Below are 15,936 nucleotides of genomic sequence, written 5' to 3' on the forward strand. Positions count from 1 at the left end.
TGCTGCCACATGCATGTAATTATCAGCTGCGGCATATCAGCCTCACGGCTTACAAGGCGCAACACAAATTGCATGGCAGCAGCAGGAGTGCTGCCGCCAAAAACACAAGTTGTGCTAAAAAAAATGTAAAAAAAAGTAAAAAAAAAATAAAAAAAGATTAAAAAATGGTAAAAAACCGACACTCGCACTAAGTGCAACACAATACGAGGAAGCAGAAAACGACAAGCGCGTATGCAAAAGAATGCCAGCAAATACCGCTAGTTGCTGGCCGCAGCACGGAGGCGTCGAGAGCGCGTCTGCTCGACGCAATAAATCAGAATTTCGTAAAATTTATTGCCGCCACATGGTAGGCGCTGCTGCTGCTGCCGATTTTTGTTGCTGTTGTTGCAGCGATTTTCACATTCTTATTATTAAAATTTTTCCCGGTTGCATTGTTGTTGTTGTGTTGCATATATTAATTCGCCACTGCGTATATGGAATTTCTCTTGCACCTCGTTGGCGCGAAAGTTAAAAAAGATCCTTTTGTATAAGTGACAGCAAAGAAAACAAAAAGAAGAAAAGGAGAAGAATACTTGTTGCATTTTGTTGCCAGTCTTAAACTCTATGTTTGTTGTAATTATTTTGAATTTTCTTGCCGCTTTCCGTATATATGCAAGTGATTGCAGTTTTCGTAGTTATTGCTATTTGATGTGCCACATTTGATATAAATTGTTGGCTTTTAAGATATACACATACATATGCATCTATACAGTTTACTTAAATAATAGACTCTTGTGCTGGCTGCTGTCTTTGCCGCTAGCGCTTGCCAGCCATATTTGTACAGTGAATTAATCATAATTTTTTATGGATAATTTTTCTTGGTTAGTATTGTTATAGTCAATTCAATGTTTCCTCTACAATTTCTTTCAGATTTCTTATTAAATGCTTTCGAGTGTTTTTTCATTTAGACAAACATAAAGTCAGTTCATTTTATACAGTGAAAAAATTCGGTTTGTAAAAGGTGTGTGCCTTCGCTAAAACATTCCTAAATGTAGACTTTGGTTTTTTTTGAGTTGCCTTATTTTTAGTTTGCGTACAGTAAACGTTGCCTACATTTAGGGTTTCAGTTCTAAAAAACAACTAAATAGTTTACTTATTACGTCAGTTTATTTACATAAAGATTTCTGGCGTTTGGATGTCTAATATAAAAGGATAATTCTTTTTTGTCTCTAAAAAGTCCAAATGATATTGAAATTTCCAAAAATAATGTCAGTATATATTTCAGATCTGTGCGCGTCTAACCATTATGTATCCCATCTCATACTGTGAATAGATTCGGTTTGTAAAAGGTGTGTGACTTCGCTAAAACATTCCTAAATGTAGACTATGGTTTTTAGTCTACTGTGTTTTTAGTTTGTGTACAGAAAACGTTGCCTACATTTAAGGTTTAAGTTCTAAATAGCAATTAAATAGTTTACTTATTACGTCAGTTTATTAGCATAATGATTTCTGGCGTTTGGATTTCTAATTAAAGATTGATAAAAATCCCAAATGATAATGAAATTTCCAAAAAACAATGGAGGTATATATTTTAAAACTGTGCACATCTAATGATCATGCGTCCCACTGTGCAACTCATTATCACCATATTCTGATTCTTAATAGTCTTGCATATACTCTTACGAGTTAGGCGCTTTGGTTGCCTCCAGCTGGTGGTTAGCGTACAACTAACTATATACATACAACTTAACAAGGGTACAATGCAAAGATATACATATGTATAGACTCTTATGCTTATGTCCATCAATTCGTCCGCGCAAAGGCGCGTTCATACATTCTGATCTGTCCGTCCGGCTGCCATTCATTCAATTGCCGGCAACATGTCAATTTCGCATTAGAGTTATCGCCGCGCTGTGAGTAGAAGCAGCAGCAACAACAATAACAGCACATATACATACATACAAAGGCAGTGATTTTGCGGCGCGCCGTTTTGCTGCGAACGCGGCAGCGGGTGTCTTTGCCAACAGCAAACGCTGCGCCGCGTTCAGATGCGCAACACAAGTAAGAGACGAGTTGCTGCAGCGCCGAGCATCCTTGTATGGCAATTGGTGGCAAAAATGCTGGCGCGTATAGCAAAATGAGAAGCAAGTTAATAGGCATGTTGCATGTAGCAAATAATGTGGCAAACAAAAAGGCAACAAACTCAAGTGGCAATCAAATTGCCGCAGCTGCAACACAAAATCATTTGTATACGCAAACACACATGCAAATGAATATGCATGCGGCGAACGGCCGTGTTGCATGCAGATTTCGATTTGATTTTGATGCGCATCATTGGCGGTGGACTTAGCAACGGCGTTGTGGCGTGTAACTGTACAGCCAATATACAACGGGATGTGGCGGTCAACTGCACGTACACGCAAGTGCATATATGACTGTAAGCGAGGATTAACGGTGATTATACTTTGCGGATGCTGCAGCAAGCGGCGATGGCGACGGCGCCGGTGAAGGCGTTGGTGCAATTTCGGCGCAGATTAGATGGCGGCGCTAATGATATTAGCTGCGAACGAAATCGCTAATGAAGCGGTAAATATATTCGATAAGCGTCAAGCGTTGCACGGGTTCAGTGAGGCTGCGCGCGCATTCGTTGCGCCAAATTTTTCGCTAAATTCAAAGTAAAATCAGCCATGCGCGTGCACTCCCTCAAAGTGGACTTGCGTTTCATAAGCAAATTTGGTGCGCTTGCCCAGACAACAAAAGTTCAAGCATGCTGATGCGGCAGCAGCCACATCCGTTTGTGTAGCGCGTTGAACGCAAGTGATGTATTGCGCGTCGTTTTGTGTTGTGGTGCGCGCAAGCCGTGCGGCATAAATTCTCCTAAATAACGCGCATGCCGTTATAACTTTGAATATTTGTTATTTTTGCTTGTATTTTGCGTGCTGTAGTTGTTGTTGTTGCTCTTGTTACCGATACTGATATGCGCGCTGCGATATTGATTGTGAAATTAGCCGCAATGCGCCGAGGTGAGGCGCGCTAGCCGCTCTCATGGCCGCGGCAACATTCGGTGTCTATTTCAACGCGCGCGCGTAGTCTACTCACGTATGTAAGTTGATGTTGCAGCGTAGCGTTTGCTTTTCTCAATGCTATGTATTTGCTGTTCGTAGGCAGCGCTTGTGTGTAAAGTGGCAGAAGTGCCGAAATTTATTGCTGTCACAAGTGGTATGGATGTCGGGCAGTGCGCCGCATAGATCACTTGAAGCACACATACAAGCGCACTTACTTAGGTAATATATGTAGCCATAATTTGTGCGCCAAACTGCTATATGTCTGGCTTAGCGACGCGTACACTTAAGATGCATGCGCGCGGTTTGCTTTATGCGCTTTTCTGAGGCTGCCAAATAGAGCAGCACGCATTTTTCGAAGCCTTCAACACTATTGGTATTGAAGATGATAGATGCATATGTGGAAATCATATCAGATTATCAAAATTCTTTCAGAAAAGTCAAGTCGATTTATACTTTTATTACTTATTATTGATATTACTTATGTTTTTAGGAATGACCCAAAAAAGGTGGTAAGAAAAATTAGGAAAAAAACTTATTTGTGTCAATATCAGTATTGGAGCTATACATATAGTGCCACATGAGCATCTAAAGTCAGCATAACTTGAGCGCTATATCTGTCAAAAACAACAACAATAACAATAATTAAGTCGGCTGTTGATGGACTGCTAAACAACGCTAAAAAATGAGAAGGTACCGCCTTCGGTTGCACTTTATTACTGTTGTAAATATGTGTGTGTAATGTAAATATATTTGTACATGCTGTTTCGCGAACATAAAACCTGCGCACGAAGTTGCAAATTTAGTTGCGAGCCCAATTCGCTGCCGAAAATTAAAGCCCTTCGCACGACCTCTGCGACTTGCGATCGATAGGGCGCGATTGGTATGTCCAAAGCGGGCAATTATTGTGTATTATTTCTGTACATACAGTTATATGCATACATGCACACCTATATATACATACATACATATATTGTATATGTATTTATATGATCGAGCTTATATGTATGTATGTATTTATGAGTCCATATAATTGATAGCGCGATAAGCGTGCAATTACAGGGCGTAACCGCGGCGAACAGCAATGTAATCAGTATAACAGCAACAAAAACAACAACACCAACAAAAAACTGCAACACTTAAGGATACCATATACGGTCATACATATTTTCGCAGTAATGACATGCTGCAAGTAGTAATAAAAGCCGTTGCAGTGGCGAACTTAATGCAACAGAAAATATAAAAAAAAATTAAAATAAGTAATAAAAAACGTTAGCTTTGCAGCGAAGCCATAATACCCTACACATGTACAGTTTTTATGGCATTTAAGCGTATAAAAAAATATTTGTCTTGATTTTGATCGGCCAATGAATGATTTCTTAGGATATTTTAGGGCTATATGGACCAAAGATATATTGGGTAGTCGAAAAAGTATTTTCGTATATCTAATCAAATTTCAACTTATTTTTTTTTTATATTTATACTAATAAGTGAATAAATAAACAAGTATGTACCATTACGAAAAAATGTTGAATTCGCGTAGATCTCTTGTCATACAAAAACAGTTTTCTCACAAGACCTCGATTTTGATTGGTCAGTTTATATGTATGGCAGCTATATGCTATAAAAGTCCGATCTGAACAATTTCTTCTGAAATTTTACAGTTGTTTCGGTTCATAATACAAATTTCAGATCGATATCTCGAAAATTGATGGACATGTATACTTAGGGTATAACAGGGTGTACCCCTGTTGAGGGTATAAACATGAATGTGCGGAATGGAAACTGAAACAAAAAACTTAAAAAACATACAAATTGGCATTCAAAAACTATATTATTTAATTTGCAGCAATCACTAAAGCGCTTATTAAAATTGCTAGCGACTGCCGAGATGTCGTCAAAAACCGAGAAAAAGTAGCGAAAACAAAAAAACATTGCATAAGTGCAACAAGCTGGAAGAATTGCAAAAATAAGAGCATAAAAATACGCGAGTTTGCGCTTTATAATTTTTTTTCATCGAAAAATTGAAAAAAAAAATAAAAGCCAAGCATTTTGACAACCGAAAAGTGAAGGGCCAACCTGAAAGCACTTTGCTGCAAACAGGACACTTTTTTGAAGGGCAACAATGCAGAAACACGCCGCAAAACCAAAAACTCATGTAAAAACAAAGAAAAAAGTTGAAAATGCAACAAAAAAGTGTATAACAAATATAAAAAAATTAAAAAAAATATAAAAAAAATTAAAAAAAAACATAAAAAAATATAAAAAATACGAAAACTGAATATTAAAATCAAAATAAAAAACTGCTGCCAAACATACAATGTGCAACATCAAAGTGTGTAGGCGCGGCAGTGTTGCAGGCAGCGTTGGCAACTTTTAAAAGGGGCAAAATTACTTGTACACACATGTATTTGTGTTGTTGTAGTTGTATAAAGCTGCATGCTGCATAAAAGCCGATAAGCAGTTTTAAGGTCACACTTGTCGCTGTTATTAAATTTCGGCTGTCCGTTGTTGACGCATATAGTTTTTGGCGCTGCAGTTTTGGCCACTTATGTTGCTGTACAATGTTTTTGTTGTTGTACAATGTTTTTGCTGTTTTACAATTTTTTTTGTTTGTTTTTGTTTTTGGCAGCTTTTCGCTCTCGCTGACAATCAATGTCGAGCCGTTTACAACATTTTTCGGCGTCTTTGTTTGAGATTTTCGGGTACGTGGCGACAGTGCGCAGATTTTGGGATTCAGGATGCCCACGTATATGTAGAGCATATATATTTTGTAGCACATATTGGCCTAAACACATATTGCTGCGATAATTTGCTGGAAAATTTGCTTTCGCCGCGGAATTTGCATGGCAAGTTTTTTGTGGCAAGTTTACGCTGCAAACATATATTGCGTGTGTGAGGAGATTTTGTACTTGAGGTAAATATTGGAAAACTGGCAAAAAGTGGTCTACCAAAATGGTGCATATTTGGTTCATTAAAATTCATTAAAATTCATTATAAATATAAAAAAATAAATTCAAAGTTTGATTAGAAATACGAAAAGACTTTTTCGACTATGCAGTATATTAATATCGAGCAAACTATTAGCACTATACTAAGCACCAATTTTTTTAATTGTTTTTCTATTATTACTTTGAAACTCTCTTCTACGCATTTCAAATATTTTTGCAAAATTTTATATGTGAAAAAAAAGAATTAAAGAAATACTGTTCTGCCACAAACCAAAAAGAGTCTGCACTTGCTGCACTGCTATGTATGTACGCCTACGCTTGAGGTTGCCCAACAATTCAAGAAAAAAATCAGTGTGAGCAACACATGACGTTCCATTGTGAAGGGCAAGCGGCTGACTTTGCATTGTTGTTGTTGTTTTTTGTTATTTTTTTGTACGTTTTCTGCACTATCATTATTTCGTTTTATCGGTGAATGAAGCGAACGAAATAAATCAGGTAGGCGAACATTTGATCGCGCTGCAAAGGTAGGCTGTTGCACCAGGCGGCAGCACTGAGATTGACCACGAGGCGGAACGTAGTACACAACAACAACAACACAAGCAAACATTTATCGAACATGTATTGCTTTTGCATTGATTGCGGTATTAATTTCACATAGCTCAACAATAACAACAACAAAAATAGCAACAATAAAATTAATGATAATACATAATAACAGCAACAACGGCAACAACGGCAATAACAGCAGCAGCGAGCAAGGGTTTAACGGCAACGACACCGCAATGTCGCAACGGATTCAATGACATTACGCGTCAGTGTGGCATGAATGGACACCCGGCAAGGTGGACCGGCTGGACGGACAGCCCAGGCGGCAAGCGAGCGTGGTGAACTACTTAACACACATATGCACACACACACACATGCATATGCATATATTTATTATGCATTTATTGAAATATATACCCATCGGTGCGTTGCATTTGTATGCAATCGAAAAAGGGCAACAAAAGTGAAGGCGACACAGATTCCGCTGTCAAGTTGCAAGCAGGCGGGCGGCAGCGTGCGGTCACACGTAATGCGCATATTGTTATGCAACAACCGATTGTGGAGCAGTTGGTGTCCACTTTGCGTTGGTTTTGTTGTTGCTTTTCGTGTGTGCGGTCACAGCGAAACGCAAGACTTTGGCAACGAACTTTAATGCGCAAAGGAAGTGACGTTGATGCGCGCGGCTGTTGTGGCATGCGGAGGAGTGCGCGGCTGCAGTTGCAGATGAAGTAGGAGGCACAGTGCTGTGCAATAATATGAAGCGCTGCTGTGGCAGCTGCATAGCTGTCACTTACCGCTTACGCAATAATATTTGCAACACAATATTTTTTTCTTCTGGTTTTATTTGTAGTTTTAATTGTAATTTTTCGTGTGTGTGTGTGTGGCACCGTGACAGACTTTTCATTTCAACTGTATGGCTGCGTGCGCAAATGTATTGCGTTGCATGTCAATCAAATCAAAATGCGCGCTGCGCACTGCCAGCCGAAGGCAACAGATCACACAGATCAACGGCACACACGGTTAGGTGAGTACAGTTAGGTGCGGCAGGCGGCCGTTGCACGCGTGTCAGCTATGCGGCTACTTGCCACGGACATTCACATTCGCAGCTGTCAAAATTTTTAATTAAAAACTTGTAAACACACACACACGCACACTTGCTTGCAACATGCCTGCAAAATTGCATTTTATAATCCTTTTGAGCGACGCTGATGACGAAATGACAGCCAAATCGGATGCACGATCAACTAGTCGGAAAAGCAACGCTGCGTATGTGTGTGTGTGTGTAATAAAAGTAAGTGCGTAACGGACGTCACGACCCTTGAATATAATGTAATCGCTTATAAATAGTATGTGGTGTGTTAGCTGCCACTTGGCATTGATTGACGCCTACCGAAACTGTCACTGGGTGCCAAGCAGCAGTCAGCAGTCAGCAGTCACCGGTCAGCGGTCGGCAGTCAGCAGTGACTAGTCGCCAGCAGCAACTGCCGCCATTGCATGGAAGCTGTGATTAAATATTATGCATAATCCTGTTGCTGCTGCTGTTGCACGCAAGTTGCCGCTGGCGTACATTAGCACTTGTTGCAAGTTCTGTTTATTTATTACTACTTTATGTTTGTGGCTGCATGCAACTAGCAATAATAGTTGTGTGCTGGCACTTACCTTATCGCAGAAGACCTTAATTTGGCAGTAGCCTCGATGGAAGACCTGTGCATCGCGCGGATCCTCGAATGTGTCGATTTGAATGTGCAACGGTAGACCCTGAAATGTAGAAGAGAACAATTTAATATCATAATTTTTAAAATGGTCGCAAAGTGTTTATTAGCAATTGAAATTGAAACAATATTTATGGCGTCTGTCACCAAAGTCTGCACTTTTCCCTTGCAACACAGCGCATTTTGCATATATATGCCTGTGTTGTTGTTGTCGTTATTCTTTTTGCATTTTTTTCGTACTCCGCGTGTTGTTGTCATTATTAACAAGGCATGTTGTAGCAGTCACAGCTAAATTTTTTTCCTTTTTCAATTTAATTTTCATTAGCAACACTCGCGGCTTTTGATATACGACCGTGTGTGCATGTGTGTATGTGAGTGTGTGTGCTTTACTTTACAGCCATTAATAATATTTCTTTGACATGCGAAATTGTTGTAGTTGTCATGGTTCGACGTTGTTACAGCTGTACTGTCGTTGTTGCTACTTTTGTTGTTTGTTTTTTTGTGCTTGTTTTTGTTTTTATTGTAATTGTGTTACATTTGCACTCATTCTCGGTCGGCTTGTCATTTACAAGCCGATTTTTTGCGCTATCGCCTCGTCCTTCACATGCGCTTATTTATTTATTATCGTTCTGTGTCCACATTTTGACGCTGTTGTTAATTTTTATTGTCCTTGTTGTTGTTGTTGAACAAAAATTCGAAAATCGGTCGTGCGCGGCTCTCGCTCTCGCCAGCAGACATGACAGATTGCATTTGTATGCCATGCATGCAACCACTGCCCAGTGCGGCAAGGCGTTATAGCAATGCAATAACAACAAAAACCATAACAGAAACAATAAAACCGCTTACAAGTGTCTAAAGCAGTGCAAAGTGTAGCATGAAAGCTGTTGCCACAGCGGCGCACCTTGCACTCGACAAATGCAACAAGTGCCACAAACGCAACGGCGACCAATGTGGCAAGTGGCTGCTGGGAAGTCTGCTGCTTAAAAATGACAAGTTTTGAGAGTGTTGCCGTGTGTTTGCTGCATGTTGCACGCATTTGCCAGCATTACATGTGTTGCAAGTGTGGCAAATGTGGCAGATGAGGCAAGTGTGGCAAGTGTGTACCGTGCAATCAATATATTTATTTGCCAAGTCGTTGTTGCTGCCATTGCGCACTCACTTATTGACAGAAATGTAACATGTCGTTTACTTGTAACGCGTTCAGTCGCATTGTCATTGCCGATAATATTGTTTCTGCTTTGCCCGTGCTGTTGTTGTTGTTGCTGTTGCATTCGTCTACTTTGTTTCGCTCGAATAACGCATGTACATGCCACAAATCGTTTGCGCTGCAACGGTTTCATTTTTAGCAATGCATGGCAGTGAAATGATGATGCATGCAACATGCAGGATGTTCCAAAGCCGCAATAGCGGTGACAATATGTGGCAAACAAAGGTAAAGAAAAAAATCAAATTCACCAAGGCATTGCTGCACGCACGCAGACCGCATAACAACGAATGCACGACGATGCAACAAGTTGTCGCGCAATGAGAAATATGTGGGCATTGCGCTGCGGCAAATGACAAGAACAACAACAACAACATGATCAATAATAAAAATAACAATAATAGCGCAAACAGCAATTTTCCAAGTCAATGGCAGGCGCGCTTGTTGCTGTTGTTGTTGCCATTGCAATTTTCCTTTTGCAGCCCAACAACTGTGGCGGCCAGCTTGTCTGGCGCGCCGGATCAGCCAGCGCGGCTGCGAGCTGGGCCAGTTTAGCCGTGTGACCGCCAATCGGACCGCTTTTTCTGCGCACCCGACGCTGGGCGTTTGTTGTTGTTGTTACTGTTGCCGTTGTCGGGCGTGCCGCTGTGTGGTTGCGCATGTGCGTTTGTCGCAGACAGCGGAAATTGATTCGTACATTTCATTTTTGTAGTCTGGAGCGCTGCGCGCCCGTTGCATGGTGTGTGTGTTGTCTGCGACAAGGCGATTAATTGCCGTGCAACACGCACTGCCGCGCCACTGTTGTCATTGCTCGTATGCAGTGTTGCCATTGCCAGTAGCCGCTGGCTATTTGCCGTTAGCTATAGACGGCTGGCAGTCAGCGCTGGCATTTCGATTTAATTTCGCCAGCTGCACCAACGCGTCGGCCAATTCAGGCGCGGCGTGTTTTGATGCTTTTTGCCTAGCGCTCATAAGAAGCATAGCGCGGTTTAATCGCGTAAATCGAATGATAAAAACTGCACATGAAAATGCTAAATTTGCGCCTGCCTAAAGTGCCGGAGCGTGTGTGCGTTTAGTTGCGCATGCGCGCGCTAACTTTCTACGCATCGCGCGGTGCGTGTTGGCGACTTTCCCCCAACGCAAATGATATACAATAAATTATATTTAGTTTCACGTTTAGTTTTTGCAGGTGACAATTTAATGTACGCACAACAACTACAACAACAATGCTGAGCGACTTTCATGCAATTCTATGCGTGGAAAGTTTATTGCTTGCAACATTCGATTTGTCAGTAATTCATTAATATATTTTAAAGTTTATTTTGCTGCAGTTTCTATTTATTTTTTTTTATAAATAAATGGATCAGAGATATTTTTTCGGATCTTTTTCATATTTTTTTTTATGCGTGATACTTCATTTTGTTCACCTACCACTGACAGCTGCTTTTGAAGACAAAAAAATATTATTTGATACGCCAATTATTAACGCTTTTATATTTGACTAACAAGATCATTTACTGTATTATTTTTTTTTTTTTTAAATCCTGTAGTTTTCAAAAATCATTATTTTATTCAAAAATCATTAGTTTTTCAAACACCATTATTTTATTCAAAAATCATTATTTTTTAAACTCATTTCACTCAAAAACTCATAAAATGTTTTTTCTCAATTTTTTTCCCTAATTTTCCCTCACCCATTGCAGGTGTCCCTTTTGTTTGCAGTTGTTGCTTTATCAAACTCATTAAATATTGTACTTTATGTGGCAGGAAATCCCAGCGAGTGCCTGACTTTGATAGTTTAATTGTTGTGTCCAACAAAAGCGTGAATCTTGCCTAATCTTTTTATCACCTCACAGCAATCCCCAAAGTTAATTATATCAGAAAACCTTCTCTACTTTCCACTTGTTCACTTTCCTTTTCGTTTAATCAGCATTTTTCCATTATTCTCTGAAGGCGGGGGTTTTTTTCAACTCACTAGTTCTTTTTGCCGCTAATAACATTGCAACATGATATTTAAAATCCTCTTAAGCAATTTGAAAAGTCACACCTTTACACTTCTGGCCCTGATTGATTTACGCCTTATTGACTGCTGCGCACTAAACACACACACACCAAGGCACCCTGTGCGCATTGTGAGAGTAAAATAATTGATCCCTGTGATCCTAATGATGTTTGTGCGCAACTGTCGTCGCACAAATTGACCGTGGATCATTAGTGAAGATGAGGGTATACCTTCGATATCTGTGGGTAGCTGTGCTGCTTGTGCAGGGGTAGGACGGCAAACCAAAAGGTAAACAAAAAACCGGCTGTGCATTGTGTTATAGACTTATAATACTTTATGTGTAGTTGGTGTAATGTAAGGATCGGTGATTATGAAATAACTGGAGTAACTTTTGTTTGAGTATATTTGTCTGGTGTACTGTTTTCAAAACAATTAGCGCAGGTAGTGGTGAAAATTGTAAATAGTGATTAAAACGCGCAAGTAATCAAAGCAATGCAATCGCCGCGCTAATGAAACACATGGTGAAAATATAAAAACTGAAGTTCGAACATTTTTGAAACCTTGAGTTAAACACTCTACGTTTGATTTATAGTTCATATTGCTATGAATATATAATTTAAGTATTTTTTAGTTGCAATATGTTTTCCTAAATTTTACTTTTATTTCTAAAATTCGATTCAGATTTACTTTCACACTTAACAGCGTTAAGTTGAAATTATTTTTAAACACAAAAATTATTTCTATAATTAATAGTAAGCATTCTTTGAAGCTTACCTTTAGGCTAACACTTCATTAAGAATTAAGTTTTCGAAAACTACTTTTTTGAGTTTCTATTCGGCAAATAATGAGCAACATTTGTTAATAAATGCTATTTTTTCATATTTAGGTTTAATCTTTTCCATAATTTCATTTAATTTTGCAATACTGTGGGCAAAAAAGGGTAAGACTTTTTAAATTAAGTTTTGTAATACTGTGGACAAAAAATAGTAAGACTTTTGTAATTAAATTTCGCGCGAAAACCCATTCGTCGAAATATTGTTTTTATAGTTTGGTATGACTGTCAGTGACATCTGTGCCAAATGTCACATCGAAATAATAATTAGTGTTTAGTAAACGTTTATCTTTTTGAAGTACACGAAGTGTTCCATGCCATTAAAATTTATATACGGAATAAAATTTCTGGTGCCGAAACGTTAAGAATTTATGAAATAGACTTTCGGTGATAATTGCTGGTCGCAAGCAAGTGTGTTTGATCGGTACAAATTATTCTAAGAGGGTCGAGAAGGCGTTAACTATGAACCACGTCCAAGACGGTCATCAACATCAACAAATGATTAATACGTCAATAAAATAAAGGAATAGGTACTTGAGAATCGAAAATTAACAATCAGAGATCATACTGGTTGAATTATAATAAATTTGGGGTTATCGGAAGAATTAGTAAAAACAATTTTGAAAGAACATTTGGGCCTAAGAAAAGTGAAAGCACGATTGATTCCAAAATCACTAAATTTTTTCGAAAAACAGCGTCGCGTTAACGTCTGTGAAACAATGCCCTGTTAGTTGGAATAATGTTATGAATCGCATTATTAATGGATCAATGTTTATTATTCACTACATTCGCTTTTATGCTTTATTGGTTTAAGTTTTTTTTTTTTTTTTTTTTTTTTAAATGTGTATTATTTGTTATAATAAACACACAGAAATTTATAAATATTATTCATAATACATAGTTCAAGATAGGTCGAAAATCAATGTTTATATTCGGATGGACCGTTTTTTGATCGATTATCGAGGTCTGTGGTGTAACTACATTTTTTTGAAAAACAGCGTCGCGTTAACGTCAAAACAATGTCCGACAAGGAATATTATTAGGCGATGAGTCTTATGCTTCGACCTATGAAAAGACGACAAATCGGCCGAATATCGAGGCAAAAATGAGCCGAAGCCAAAAAAAAGAACCAAAGAGACAAAAATTGGTTTTTGCACCACGATAATGCTCCGTCGCATACTGCTTTGATTCTTCGTGAGATTTTACTCAAATTTACAACTAATATCGTCCCGCAACCAACATAGTCGCCTGATTTATCTCCGTGTGTCGTCTAGCTATTCAGAAAACGCAAATGATCGTGAATATTGAAAGAAAGAAATGCAAATAATTTTGAAGATTATTGAATGTAAAATTTTCAAAGATATTTAAGTTTAGAAAATATTTTTAATATAAACAACTTTCTTATTTATAATAACAGAAGCATTTTGAAAAGAAAACTGAACCAAAATTGTAGCAGCTAGGCTCTAATCTCTCATTATCATCATCAACAAATTAATATTCGCTTGCACAATTCTGCACTGAGCTGAATCGGAGATTTCAAAAGAATATATGTATATTAATTAAACAACAACAACAACTGACACTTATTTTATAAATGTGTGTTTATTGAACTTGGTCAGTCCAGTTTTCTTGTCAACTCAAAATATGAACACCTCTTCAAATACAATGTTGCAAGTCTTTTCAATTCAGCCGCAAGGTGTTACAATGTATATTTTTAAATGCTGCAAATACTTTCGATAACTTATCCACATACCTTAACTCCCTTTTGGCTGCTGAAGTCCGTACTCAGGCACTGGACGGCGATGTTGATCTGCAAAGGAAAAAGAAGAAGAAGAAAAATTCAGAATTAATAAATGTGAGAGAATTATGATGACAAGAATATGAAAAATTAGAGTTATGTAAGACTTGCGTAAGAACAGGAAGAACAAGCAGCAAAACGAGTCGGGCAATGGCAACTTTATGTCACTTATCGCACACGAGTATCAAATACATTGTATTCGGGTATGCGATTGGAAGGCGAATTTCTGGCTAATTGTTTTGCATTGCTGGAATAGAGCGAATAAACGCTTTCAATAAATGCTGGCGAGCACAAAAAAGTGGAATACTAATTAGTGGCAGCTAAAGAACGCTAAAGCTGCTGACAAATATAGCGCTGAAGATATGTGGCGACATATTTACATACCTTGGCTGCTTTACCGCTATTAGGAGGGTCAGAAAATTAAAAAAAAAATATTTTTTAATCGATTTTCTTCAGGCGATATTCGATTCGATGGAAATTCGGCTGAAGACAGTTGTGGCAGCAACAACAACACTGAATAAGCAAAGGTAAGGCAGTGGTGAATCAGAAATTAAAAATAACGAAAAACGAAATTTAAAATAATGGAGTAAAAAATCAGTGAAAAACAACAAAAAATTAACAAAATTAAAACAAGAAAATTAATTGCATTACTGCAACATACAGCAACAATGAATACTTATTGGTAAACAGCGGTGACACAACAACGCATGCAACACAAGCAACAACGCATAAACCAACAACAATAACAACAACCGCTTAAACAATGTTGCTGCCACGCCATTAGCAGTCGCATTGTTCAATAATATACAACTGTGAATATTTTTATTGAAGTTGCCGTTTTTTGTTTCACTGCTATTGTTGCAACTCGTGCTAATATTGTTGTTGTTGCTTTTGTTGTTTCACATCTCTTGCGGCATCGAACGTTTTAATGGGAATTAATTAGCTAAAGCGCACCATATAAAGTGCATCATTCGAGCTGCTGCTGCTGCTGCTGTTGCAAGTTAGTGATCAATACAACAACAATAAGAAAGTGTAGCAGCGAGTAGGTAAAGTGTGTTGGAAGGGTGTGCAGGAAAACATCTGATTGCATTGAAGTGAAGTATTAATGTTGTTATTGTTGTTGTACAACAATTGTATTTGAAATATTTTTACAGTTGCCGCAATGCAACAGTAGCAGCAGATAGTTGAGTTTTGCCCAACGGAGTGCAGTGTGTAAGTATCTTAGAAATGTTGCCACGTTGGCTGTTGTATGTGTGCGTGCATACGAGTATAAAGAGCTGTGGTTGCCGACCATTGGACATTGTCAGCTACAATGGTTGACAAAGTGGCAATCAAGAGCGCTTTACGGCTTAGCACATTCACTTTAGGTGGGATTATGCATTCCGCGTGTGGCTAACCCGCCCTTTATGACTTTTGTGCGCTTTCATTGTATGTTGCAAGCAGCAACAACTTGAACAAGGTGACGCACTCGCAGCTCAGGAAGTCAAATGCAGGCACAAACATTTGCACTAGCACACAAGTGAATGCATGAGGAATGCCTTAAAGACATTGCGGTTGCAATAACCATTATATTTGCAACAAAAGTTGAAGTAGCGCGGAATATGTGTGCGTGCAACACGAAGTTACTGCTATTTGCATTAGTGAAAGATGTTTTTTGGCAAATGAGTGATTTGTTGATCATGATTTTGGACTGTTTTCTTCAACTTGACAGCTCTTCAAATGATGAAGGCTCAACCAGAAGTTAAAGGAAAACCAGAAGTTTCTATGAATAATATATATTAAATAGTAGTAATTAGGTTGAACAAGTTTTTCTTTTGAATAATATATGAAAAAGTCTTGAAAGTCATTCT

At 38.5% G+C, this 15,936-nt stretch overlaps 1 protein-coding gene across 5 annotated transcripts in view; it reads right to left on the reverse strand.

The window, feature by feature from the left end:
- LOC126755255 (protein grainyhead) overlaps window positions 1-15,936 on the reverse strand; it is a 295,720-nt gene that overhangs the window by 21,361 nt on the left and 258,423 nt on the right. For all 5 annotated transcript variants that reach the window (XM_050467682.1, XM_050467678.1, XM_050467679.1 and 2 more), the window contains 2 exons: window positions 14,042-14,098; window positions 8,198-8,296 (listed from right to left, as the gene is read on the reverse strand). In XM_050467682.1, coding sequence (XP_050323639.1) covers window positions 8,198-8,296; window positions 14,042-14,098 — 156 coding nt within the window. The remainder of the gene's footprint in view (window positions 1-8,197; window positions 8,297-14,041; window positions 14,099-15,936) is intronic.

This window comes from Bactrocera neohumeralis, chromosome 4, assembly GCF_024586455.1.
Source record: "Bactrocera neohumeralis isolate Rockhampton chromosome 4, APGP_CSIRO_Bneo_wtdbg2-racon-allhic-juicebox.fasta_v2, whole genome shotgun sequence".
Lineage (NCBI taxonomy): Eukaryota > Metazoa > Arthropoda > Insecta > Diptera > Tephritidae > Bactrocera > Bactrocera neohumeralis.